This window comes from Dermacentor silvarum, chromosome 5, assembly GCF_013339745.2.
Source record: "Dermacentor silvarum isolate Dsil-2018 chromosome 5, BIME_Dsil_1.4, whole genome shotgun sequence".
Classification (NCBI taxonomy): Eukaryota; Metazoa; Arthropoda; class Arachnida; order Ixodida; family Ixodidae; genus Dermacentor; species Dermacentor silvarum.
In genome coordinates, this window is record NC_051158.1 from 46,657,245 (window position 1) to 46,669,529 (window position 12,285).

General features: G+C 51.0%; 1 protein-coding gene across 2 annotated transcripts in view; it reads right to left on the reverse strand.

Annotated features, from left to right (window-relative positions):
• The window catches only part of LOC119453351 (neprilysin-1), a 27,749-nt gene continuing 15,464 nt past the window's right edge, over positions 1-12,285 (reverse strand). For both annotated transcript variants that reach the window (XM_049667816.1, XM_037715392.2), the window contains exons 2-3: positions 11,511-11,821; positions 1-1,823 (exon numbers count right to left, since the gene is read on the reverse strand). In XM_049667816.1, coding sequence (XP_049523773.1) covers positions 350-1,823; positions 11,511-11,740 — 1,704 coding nt within the window. In that variant the 5' untranslated portion in view covers positions 11,741-11,821 and the 3' untranslated portion in view covers positions 1-349. The remainder of the gene's footprint in view (positions 1,824-11,510; positions 11,822-12,285) is intronic.

Consider the following 12,285-nt stretch of genomic DNA (forward strand, 5'->3'; position numbering starts at 1 on the left):
GATGGTTTCTGCACAATTTCCTTTTTATTTGCGGCGTTTGCGACGTTCCATCCGAGCCACCGAAACGCTCAGTATATCTCAAACGACGAGACACCGTCGGTCTATACTGGGCGATGGCGCACCAGGGCACTCAAAGGCGTCGCCAAATTCGCTCGCGTTCATCGCTACGTTGCACAGCTCCGCGCCGCGCGGATGGTCGCAAAAGTTGGCGCAGAAGTTCACGTAGAAAGTCTGCAAACCCGTCCAATGCTCGAGACCCTCGAGCATGTCCAGCCGGTGGTCCTGGGCGTTCTCCCTGAGGGCCGCCAGGGCGACCTCCAGGGCGAACAGGCGAGCCACGGCGTCCCTTTCACGACTGGTGTTGGCCGAGTCCAGGCGACACTTCTCGACCTGCGTCCACACCTCCTCCGCGACCGCGGTGGCGTCGATGGCGCGGCCGCGCTGGTCCACGGCTCTGACCAGCGCCCTGGCGAGCTGGAAACCCAAGCCGCTGTAAGCCAACGCGCCCGTGTCGTGACGGTAATAAGAAGGCGGGAACAGCGCCGACAGGCCGACTTGGAGCAGGCTGCCGGCGTACGAGTAGCGCACCTCTTCGGCGTGCCACCGTACGCTGCCCGTCATCAGGCGGCTGTAGTAGCTGTTCTTCAACATCCTGCGCACGGCCCTTCGCGACTCGAACCAGGACTCGTAGAAGCTCGTCGTCGTCGCGGGAAATCCCTCGTACAGCTCGTCCAGCAGCTTCGTATGGAAGAACGGCTCCGGCGGCCACAGCCGACGTTTGGTCCTCCCCAGGATCTTCTCGACGACCCACCGCTTGGTGGCGTCCGCCAAGCTCCTCGAAGTCCGTACGGCTCGCGCTAAAAGCTGCGTGGTCGCGTCGAGCATGGTGAAGAGTCGTTGCCTGTCGGTCCTGCTGGAAGTACCCGAGGAACTGCGGCGCCACCAGGACCGTGCCGAATGACTCCTGAACGGTCAGGAAACAAGCCGCCTGTCCGTCAAAGACGTCGCACTCCTTGCCGGGTCGGAAGTGGTCCAGGTCCGGGTTGACGATCCACAAGTACGAGTAGGCGAACGTCCAGCCGATGACGTTCAGCAGTCTCTCGCGTGGCATCGCCTCCAACAGGGCGACGATTTCGTAGAAGTGTCGCTCACTGTGAGCTTGGAGCTTCGTTGCCGGTGACAGCTGGACGTCCGAGCCCAGGTGGCGCTGCAAGAGGGTCAGCCAGGTCTGACCGATCTCCGAGGACGACAGGCTGTCGTTAAGGGAAGCGACGAAGACGTCGTCTTCTTCCTCTTCTTCCTCGATCCGGACGGCCGACGTGACATTGCTCCTGACCGAGGTCTCGTCCAGTCGAAGCACGAGACACTCCTCGTCAGAGAGCAGTGCGTCTTGTCGGAGGTACCCGGCCACGCTGCGCAGCAGTTCGTCGTACTCGCCACCGCCGCTTTCGCCGCAAGCGGACAGCTGCTCCATGCGGAGCAGGGTTACGTAGCCCATCGCGTCGATGGCGACCACCAGCGGGTTGTCGAGGTTGGTGTAGACGACGCGCACGTCGAAGAGCAGCGGCACCCTCCAGTTGACGGCCAGGTCGACGAGCACGTCCAACGGGTCAGCGTCTTCGGGAGGTCTCCGGGGCCACGGTATCTTTCGGGCGCTCATGAACTCGACGAACGGCTGGACGACGCCAACGCCCGTTGGCCTCGAAAGGCAGGCGTTGAAGGCGGAGTAGGCCTTGTACGCGGCGCTAGAACTGTTGCGGTCTGCTGGCACGAGACCACGGTGAATCATTCCCTTCACACTTTCCAAGTACGGCGTCAACAGCCTGCGCAGAAAGAAAATCATGAGCGTTCCTATGGGTATCATCATCATCATCGTCATCAGTCTATATTTATGTCTACAACAGGACGAAAGCCTCTCCCTGCGACCTCCAATTACCCCTGTCTTGCGCTAGCCGATTCCAACTTGCGCCTGCGAATTTCCTAACTTCATCACTCCACCTAGTTTTCTACCGTCCTCAACTGCGCTTCCCTTCTCTTGGTATCCATTCTGCAACCCTAATGGTCCACCGGTTATCCATCCTACGCATTACATGGCCTGCTCAGCTCCACTTTTTCCGCTTAATGTGAACTAGAATACCGGCTATCTCCGTTTACTCTCTGATCCACACCGCTCTCTTCCTGTCTCTTAACGTTAGACCTAACATTTTTCGTTCCATCGCTCTTTGTACGGTCCTTAACTTGTTCTCGAGCTTTTGTTAACCTCCAAGTTTCTGCCCCATAGGTTAGCACCAGTAGAATGCAATGATTGAACACTTTTCTTTTCAATGACAGTGGCAATCTCCCAGTCAGGATTTGGTAATGCCTGCCGTATGCACTCCAGCCCAATTTTAGTCTTCTATAAGTTTCCTTCTCATGATCAGGGTCCCCTGTGAGTAAGTGACCTAGATAAACGCACTCCTTTACAAAGTTAGAGGCTGACTGGCGATCCTGAATTCTTGTTCCCTTGCCAGGCTATTATTGAACATTATATTTGTTTTTCTGCATATTAATCTTGAACCCCACTCTTACACTTTCTCGGTTAGGCTCCTCAATCATTTGTTGTAATTCGTCCCCAGTGTCGCTCAACCGAAGGTTGCTGCAAACCGAAGGTTGCTGAGCTCTCTGCCGTTGGTTCTCGCTCCTAAGCCTTCCCAGTCTAAGAGCTTGAATACTTACTTCTAACCATGCAGTGAATAGCATTGGAGAGATTGTGTCTCCTTGCCTGACCCTATTCTTGATAGGTAACTTTGTAAACTTTTTGTGGAGAACCAAGGTTGCTGTGCAATCCTTGTAGACATTTGTCAATATATTCATGTATGCATTCTGTACTCCTTAGTTGCGTAATGCCTCTATGACTGCTGGTATCTCTACTGAATCAAATGTTTTTTCATAATCTATGAAAGCCATATACAGACGTTTACTGTACTCCGCATATTCCTCTATTACCTGGTTGATGACATGGATATGATCCATCGTAGAATATCCCTTCCTGAAGCCAGCCTGTTCTCTAGGTTGGCTGAAGTCAAGTGTTGCCCAGTTTATATTTGAAATTACCTTGGTGAATAGTTTATACAATACTGAAAGCAAGCTAATGGGTATATAATTCTTCAATTCTTTAACGCCTCCCTTCTTATAGTTGAGTACAGTATAGACCACTTATAACGTAACCGCTTATAGTGCAGGACCGGATATAGTGCGGTCTTTTCAGACTCCCGTTAATTTTCCCATAGCACTCCATGTATACACGTATCGCTTATAGTGCAGTTGCGGGAAACGAAATACCGGTTACAGTGCGGCTGCCTGGGAGTACGGAAGTCAGCGGAGACGGCGAACGCTCCCCTCATACGGGCGCCCAAAGGAGTGTTCGAGGAAGAAAGAGAGACGAAGTGGAGGATAAGGGCACGTGGTGCGAACGAACAGCCAGTGAGGCTGAAACCAGAATCTGGAGTGCGAGTCGTGAAATATCACGGCGCGCATAGCGAGCGAGGGCCACGAACTGCCAACGCCGGCCAACGCTCGCTTCACGATAACGGCAGTAAACGAAACTAAAGGGACCGGGCGGCGCCGGCACAGCACGGCGTAGGGCGCACGCGGAGACGGTGCAATGTGAGGGAGGAGGGCGGCAGGGAAGCGGATTTCGCCACGGCAACTCCGCCGCTTCGGTGGCTCCCCTCGCCCTCCCTCGTAGCTCCCTCACTTTCGACTGTCACCGTGTGCGCCCGCCACCGTGCAGGCAGCGCGCCGCCGCACCAGCCGGCCCGGCGCCAGCCGGCGCCAGCTCCTCGAAGTTTCGTTTTCTGCCGTTATCGGGAAGCGGTTGTTTGCCGGCGTGGGCAGTTTCGTTGGCCGGCCTGGGACAGCGCCGCTGCTTCCCTCTGCGCCGTAGCCGCAGCGTGCAAGGTCAACACGTGACTAGAAAGTAGAGGAAGCATAAAGGAGAAAGAAGGGTTCACTGCCGTTTTCTACGCGTGGCTACGGTAGCGTGGCTGAGACGTCGGCACGTACACGCGTGTTCCGGCGCAACGCAGAATCGGCGACCTTGCCATTTGAGAGAGGGTGAAATTTCCGCCGCATTTTTTTCATTCTTTTTTTGTTTTGTTCGCGCGCGACAATAGAGTGTTTTAGTTGAGCGTCTTTACGGTCCGCTCCGCTCCGAGCTGCCCCGCTAAGCCACAGCGGAGCGGCGGGCGATTTTCACGTTTTAGTTATGCGTGTAGCGTAGCGGAGCGGACCTTTCGTTGTTGCAGCGCCCTCTGGCAAAATTTAGCGTAGTGAAACAAAATAAAAAACCGTTTTGTCACTTTTACAAAGTAAGGCGAATATCTATATATAAATTATTTGTTCATGTAGTATCAGACGGGTGCTTGTAATGCGTTGCCGGTCCATTTTATCGAGTTGGAAAGGAAGCGTCGACTTAGTGAACGCCACGTGATAGCCAGCGAGGTTGCATTTCGAATCCAATCCAATCCTTTCTAACGCCAATGCGCTGGCGACGTTCTTGTTAGCTGTGCTGTTCACTTTATTTCCTTAAACAACCAGTTGGAGGTGTATTATACAAGTTATTCGCGCTCGCGCGACTAGTACCTCGATGCAAGGTGCTTCGATGTACGCGCGAGAGAGGGCGCGTGCATCGACCACACTCGCTAGCGAGATTAACGAGATTCGACTGTAAATTGAATGCAAACGTTCTAGCCGCATTCCTCGACTGTCCCATACGCGTGGCGGCTCGGTGCACATGTTTTGCATATGTGCGGGCCTTGAAAATTGTTGCTTTGGTTATTGTGTGGTACCGCTTATAGTGCGGATATTCGCGACTCCGGCGACTTACGTTATAAGCAGTCTACACTGTATAATGTTGGCGTTCTTCCAGCTTTCTGGTACACTTGAAGTCGTGAGGCATTGCGTATAAAGGGCCGCAAGCTTTTCAAGTATGATATCTCCTCCATCCTTGATTAAATCGACTGTTATTCCATCTTCTCCAGCAGCTTTTCCCCTGGTCATGTCTTTCAAGGACATGACCAGGGGAAACTAACTTCATCGCTAGATATAGAAGGAGCATCTGTATCCTGTTCATCATCACTTCGAACGAAAGTAGCTTTACTTCTCTGGGTACTGTAGAGATCAGTATAGAATTCTTCCGCTGCTTTTACTAGGCCATCGAAATTGCTGATGGTATTACCCTGCTCATCTTTCAGTGCATACATTTTGCCTTGTCCTATGCCTTGTTTTCTTCACACTGGTTTCGTGCTGCGTCCATATTTTACTGCTTCCTCAATCTTTTCCACGTTATAATTTCGGATATCTCTTACTTCCTTCTTGTTGATCAGTTTCTACAGTTCAGCTAATTCTATCTGATCTCTAGAGTTCGACACTTTCATGTTTTGCTGTTCCTTTATTCGGTCCTTTGTTACTTGGGAGAGCTTACCTACTGGTTTCCTTGGTGCCTTACCTCCCACTTCAATTGCTGCTTCTGAGATCAACCTAGTTACGGTTTCATTCATTACCTCTATGTTGTCTTTATCTTCCTGTTCTAAAGCTGCATATTTGTTTGCGAGCACCAGCGTGAATTGGTCTGTTTTTACCCTTACTGCGTCTAGGTTGGCCTGTTTCTTCATGAGTAACTTTATTCTTTCTATCTTCAAATTGAGAGAAATGCACGAGGCACACGTTTAGTAAGCCATAACTGTGGAGCAGCCGTGGCTTCGCATCGGAACGTCATCAGCGCACCTGGCACTGCCACCTGCAGCAGCCTGCTTGTTTTAACAGTTCAAATTGCGCCGCCTTCCGCAGCAGTTCGTGTCGCCACAGCGCTGTCGCATTTACAGTAACGGCACCAAGACGACCGCAGCCGCTGAAATTACCAGCAGTGTTGAGTGTGAGCACTCCTGACCACGTCGTTACTACGAAGTGCTTACGCATCATTCAGATAGCTCCCAGAGGAGATTTATGTGACTTCAGCACTGCGTTCTACAAACAGAATGTATAGTTGCGAACTGTCGCGCTGCATGCGTTCACCTTCATCGGAGCCGAGTTCTCTAGAGGCGTCTACTACACACCACTTTACACACGGGCCACAATTTCTCCGGTTATCTTGGAGGTTTTGACAAAGCGTTATGCTTCAGATATTTCGCTGTAAATTTTGATAAGGCACTTGTGAAACATTTCGACCAAAGCGCAAACCTTTTATCCAAGTCTCTCGGTTTTGCAGATAAATGGCAAGGAAACCAGTTTTTCTTTGCATGCACCGTGGCGAAGGTACCATACTCAACGCAACCCACCAGACTCACATTTCGGACGCATTTGCATCGATACACTGAGATTTGCTAAACAAAAAAATCGTGTAACCATTGACAGGTTGCTAGGTTAAAATATTGCTGTCAGCTATCTGCTCGTAACGAACCTATCTTTGTTCAGCGTGGCTCCGAGGCATACGCCTGCACTAAATCAGCAAATCCCTGCAGCGTCTGGCGTAGAGGACGCTTTTGAGCCGCGTCTTTATCGTTTTGCTAACACTTACTGTAGTTTGGTGGAAATTTATGAGGGTTCAATTCCTTCCAATTCCATTTTAGGGGCGAAGCTCCTTAGGGTGTGGGTCTGTCCCTCCTCTGTAGTATGTAGTAGTAGTAGTAGTAGTAGTCGTCGTCGTAGTAGGTAACCACGTATACTTTTATGAAAAAATATTAAAGGACTATTAAAGGAGCTTAATAACAAGCTGGAACATTTTCAAAGAAAAAAAAAAACACCGCATATCCACGGGGTGAATGATGATGAGTGGGCGAAGCTCCGGAGGGAATCATCGGTAAACCGTGAATCTTCCGTGTAATTCGCCCAGTCTCGCCGCACTAAATCGAACGATTGACTTCCACCAATGACACGCGTCATATGTGACGTCATTCCTATTTTATAACAGCGCCCTTCATTATAATTGCACCATCTCCCGCTTAAGGGGACGCTAGCACAAACGCGTTAGAAACGTGCAGTACTCTCTAGTAAGGGGGAGAGGCCACAGCGTCTTACGCAGCCGTTTACACATGCCGGAACGTACACCGCGTTTGCCGACGCCATCACATGACTGCTGAGAGAGTATAACCCCCGTATTCATAAACGCTCCTCGACTTGAACTTGACTTGCCACCGCCTTCAACGCGTTTCGAACGCGCTGCCCAAGGCGGTGGCAAGTCAAGTTCAAGTCGAGGAGCGTTTATGAATACGAGGGTAAGGCGGAGAGGCCACAGCGTCTTACACCAGCTTCTTACACGGGCCGTAACGCGCTAGCAAAAACGCGTTAGAAACGCGCAGTCTTTCGTTAATGTTGGGTATTGTCATCGTGGTGCGTGTGTCCATGTGCGCTTCGTGGCGTAGTGGTTAGCGCCGCGCGTTCGGAAGCAAAGGGTCCCTGCTTCGATTCCGCGCTACGGACACAACTTTCGGAATTTTTTTTCATAAAAGTAGACGTGGATACCTACTACGACGACGACGACTACTACTACTACATACTACAGAGGAGGGACAGACCCACACCTTAAGGAGCTTCGCCCCTAAAAAAGTTGTCGCAGTTTCACCTGAAAGGCGAAGCATCAATTGCGATAGCAAATTTGTAGAGAGCTATATGGAGTAATGTTATTAGCTTTATCAGCTGTATAAACTTGGACATGCAGCAGCACCGGCAACACGCAGAACTGTTGTCGACGCCGTCGGCGTTTTGCCCGCGTTCGCTCAAAATGCGTGCGGCGTTGGTGACTGTTGCCGGAGCCTCTGATATAAATAGGCACTTGGTGCCGCAGCTAAACGTCTCCTCCCTTCCCCGCGGCGACGATTTCATCTCCATTGACGTGATACGGAACCTCACGGCGACGGCGACGCCGACGGCAGAAATCTGCTTTTGAGTGTCCATATAATTGCTATCGCAATAAAATGCCGAAAGTTGTGTCCGTAGCGCGGAATCGAACCAGGGACCCCTCGCTTCCGAACGCGTGGCGCTAACCACTACGCCACGAAGCGCGCATGGACACACGCACCACGATGACAATAAATACCCAATATTAACGAAAGACTGCGCGTTTCTAACGCGTTTTTGCTAGCGCGTTACGGCCCGTGTAAGAAGCTGGTGTAAGACGCTGTGGCCTCTCCGCCTTACCCCCGTATTCATAAACGCTCCTCGACTTGAACTTGACTTGCCACCGCCTTCAACGCGTTTCGGAAGCGCTGCCCAAGGCGGTGATACTCTCTCAGCAGTCATGTGATGGCGTCGGCAAACGCGGTGCACGTTCCGGCATATGTAAACGGCTGCGTAAGACGCTGTGGCCTCTCTAGTACTAGAGAGTACTGCACGTTTCTAACGCGTTTGTGCTAGCGTCCCCTTAAGCGGGAGATGGTGCAATTATAATGAAGGGCGCTGTTATAAAATAGGAATGACGCCACATATGGCGCGTGTCATTGGTGGAAGTCAATCGTTCGATTTAGTGCGGCGAGACTGGGCGAATTACACGGAAGATTCACGGTTTACCGATGATTCCCTCCGGAGCTTCGCCCACTCATCATCATTCACCTCGTGGATATGCGGTGTTTTTTTCTTCTTAACATTCATCGGAACCACAAAGAAAATTGGAGGACGCTTAAGCTTGGCCTTTAAGAGAGGAACGCGATAGCATTCAACGATCCCTGAATGCTTGTCAGGGAACTGCAGCTGTCCTTTTAAGTGCGAACCACTTTAGGGGCCCGGGCTGTCGGCGTGTCATGTTGTCACGCGCAATAACAGGATCAAAACAAGCGCAGAATTGATCAAAACCGGTTCAAAATAAACTAACATGATTCAGAATAATGTAAAAGATGGGAATAATCAAGCATTAAGCGCATTAATTAGCAGAAACTCGTGAAAATCGTGAAAATCTTGTAATGTGAAGCTCATGTTCGTCGTGTACCCGCGAAAAATCAAGTTCTCAAAACAAGGTCAAAACAAGTGCCGAATTTATCAAAACTGGTTCAAAATACAATAACACGATTCAGCATAGTTTAAAAGATACGAATATTCGTGAATTAATCGAATGAATTAACAGAAATTCGTTAAAATGGCTTCTATATCATCAGCAAGGGCTTTGGCTCCATATGCGTGGCGGTTTCCCACCAGTTGTGTCTTAGCACAGATGTCAAAACGCATTATGTATTGCTAAACACAAGATAAACACAGGATAAAACAAGATAAATAACACAAGGTAAACACAAGGGCTACACTGGCGAATCACTGCTTCGCACTTCCCCAGCTTTCACGTTGAGTGAAACTGCATTACTACCGAGTTTATCAAGGACACTGTCCCGGACCGGTACCCAATTTCGTTAACTTGGTAAGTACCAAAATTGGCATAGTATGACAAGAGTGTATGAAAAACATAAATGATAGGTCATGACATGACATGCTTGTCATGTAGGTCATAAAACAGCCGACTACGCCTTGGTGTTCTCATGGTCGCTTTTTTTCTCCACCTTCGCCTCTGCGCGCCGCTGTTGGTATGGTAGAAATGCTGGAAAAGGGGTTTGTGTTTGAGTTCCCTCGTAATAAGAGAATTATGTTTTCTCGTACATTCAAATTACAATCCGACGCTATCATGTCTGAAGGTTGTGGTTAAGTTGTACTTTACAATTTTTCTGACGGGTTTTACTTTGAGAAATTCAATTTTATTCACTAACGCCTTTCGCCAAGCGTAGGGCTTGCGGCAGTCGGGGTGGTTCGGAACGATTTTCTCCGCCACCGACGCCGGCGCGCCCATCGCGGCCCTGCGAAAGTGGCTGTCCAGCGAAGCTGTGGAAAACCGCCATTACAACTGCATAGTATGGCCCCATGAAGCGAGAAATCCGCCGCTAACATTTGATAGTACAAAAACCCACGTGACCAAGCGGTAACGTCCCGTTTGACAGCGATGACGAAACGTGATTAGGTCCTCACCTCAAACGTCGCATGATGACGTCATCATCCCAAAAGTTGCGCGATGACATCATCACGTCAAACGTTACGTTACGTGATAATGGCATCGTCGTGTTACGATATCGCCTGATGACGCCATCCCGTCAAACGTGACGTCACGCGATGACGTGAACGTCAATTGGTGATGTTGCCTGATGACGCCATGTGATGCCTCTTGGAGAAGCAGCACACTGTGCACTTCCCGCTTCTTTGCACTGTTTCCGGGATGCGTGTTTCTATTTGCGCCCAAGCCCAGTGCTCGACCGCTGGCGCCGCCATGCGCCGCTCGCGCGTACCGTGTTTCTAGGTGGTTTCTTTCGCCGAGGGCGCTTGAACACAATCATATAATTCGCATGAATGCAAGCTTTGGACCCTCGGCTGTATGGCCTAGTGGTTACGACGCTCGTTTCGGGACCAGGCGTACGCGGGTTCTAATTCCGCTTTTGCTAGAAACTTTTTTTTTCTTGCTATCACGGTTTTCTTTTTTTTTCCTTTCTGTTTGGCAGCGCGGTCGGTTGAACCCCGGGGCCGCGGCGGAAGCCGCGGTGCCTGGCGCCGACGCGAAGCGGCGGTCGTTGGGGTGTTGTGGAGCGCAGCGTAGCAACACCCCAAATAAAAAAATACTGCTCCAGTCAGGTAGACTGCTCCCTCCCTGATAGTAAGATTATATTTGGATCATCAAAACAGTGATGCGTTTATTTAGGAATGGCATCGATCCCTTAGCAGCAGCCACAGTCGTGCCTAGTCACCACCAGCCCAGCGTGTTCTCCGTTCCAACGGCGGCGGCTAGAAACATGGTACGCGCGAGCGGCGCATGGCGGCGCCAGCGGTCGAGCACTGGGCGTGGGCGCAATTATGTAATACGCTTCCGGGATCGACCCATGATGATGTAACGTGATTACGTAATCACGTCAGACGTCACGTGATGAGATCACACCAAAGGTCGCGTGATGACATCACATTATGCGTTACGTTACGTGATAACGGCATTGTGACGTGACGATATTGACTGATGACGTAATCTGACTTAACGACGTCATCAGGTCAAACGGAACGTCACGCGATGGTGTCTTCGTAAAGTGAGGATGTTACATGATGACGTCATGCGATGCTTCTTGGAGAAGCAGCACACTGTGCACTTCCCGCTTTGCACTGTCTCCGGGGCCCACATTTTTTTCTTTACGATGGTGTGTGATTTAATGAAAATTCTCGAGTCATGGTGCAAGAAACTTTCTGAACACAGACCGGATAGTGTACCGGCAAACAGCAAAATCAACGACACTTAGAACGAATATGTTTCCGTTTTAAATACCAAGTGTAGCCCAACCGCAAACACTCTCGAAGCAAGTCTTGACACGTAAGAGCTTGGCACGGATGAAAGTCAACAGCATACGGCGCGCGGCGACGATGTTATCGCTCTTGGACTTTATACGGAACCTCACGGCAACGGCGACGGCAGAAATGCGCCTGGAGTGTCCATGTGATTTATATCGCAATATGGGCGCTCCGCTTACCATCTCTTCCTCGCCGTATCGACTCCGGCGGCGCCGCAGGTGTAAGCGTAGAGGTCGTCGCAAGGTTCCCGGCTGGCGTCGATGCGCCTGGCGAGCCTGGCGGCCTGTTCGCGGCAGTCCTCGGTGCCGCAGGGGGGCATGTAAGTGAGGCGCTCGGCGTCCAGCTTGACCTGTTGGCGCATGAGCACGAACGCGAGCGCCAGCCCACCGCAGGCGACGGCCATGCACATGGCGCACGGAAGCAGACTCGGGTGCCGCCGCCGCAGCTCGGAGAAGGCAGCGAACGGACCGGAAATGACGGGCAGGAAGCGCTGCTCGCACGCGCGCGGCGGGAAATGTATACATGGTCTTATCATCACCATCAACCCATACAGCCGAACTTCGATATAACGAAGTTGTACTTGCAGCGGAAAGTTCGTTATATCGCGAACTTCGTGAATTCGAGGTTTCGTTAATCAAATGGAACTACGATCTGGAAATAACGATTGTTCATAACATCGCGAATTTCGTTAAATCGATTCTTGTTATATCGAGGTTTGCCTGTATTTTTATGTCCACTGCAGGACGAAGGCCTCTCCCAGCGATCTCCAATTACCCCTGTCTTGCGCTAGCTGATTCCAACTTCCGCCTGCAAATTTCCGAATTTCATCACCCCACCTAAATTTCTGCCGTCCTCGACTGCACTTCCCTTCCCTCGACACTCATTCTCTAATTCCAACGGTCCACCAGGGTTCTGCCTTACGCATTAGATGGCCCTGTCCAGCTCCACTTTAGA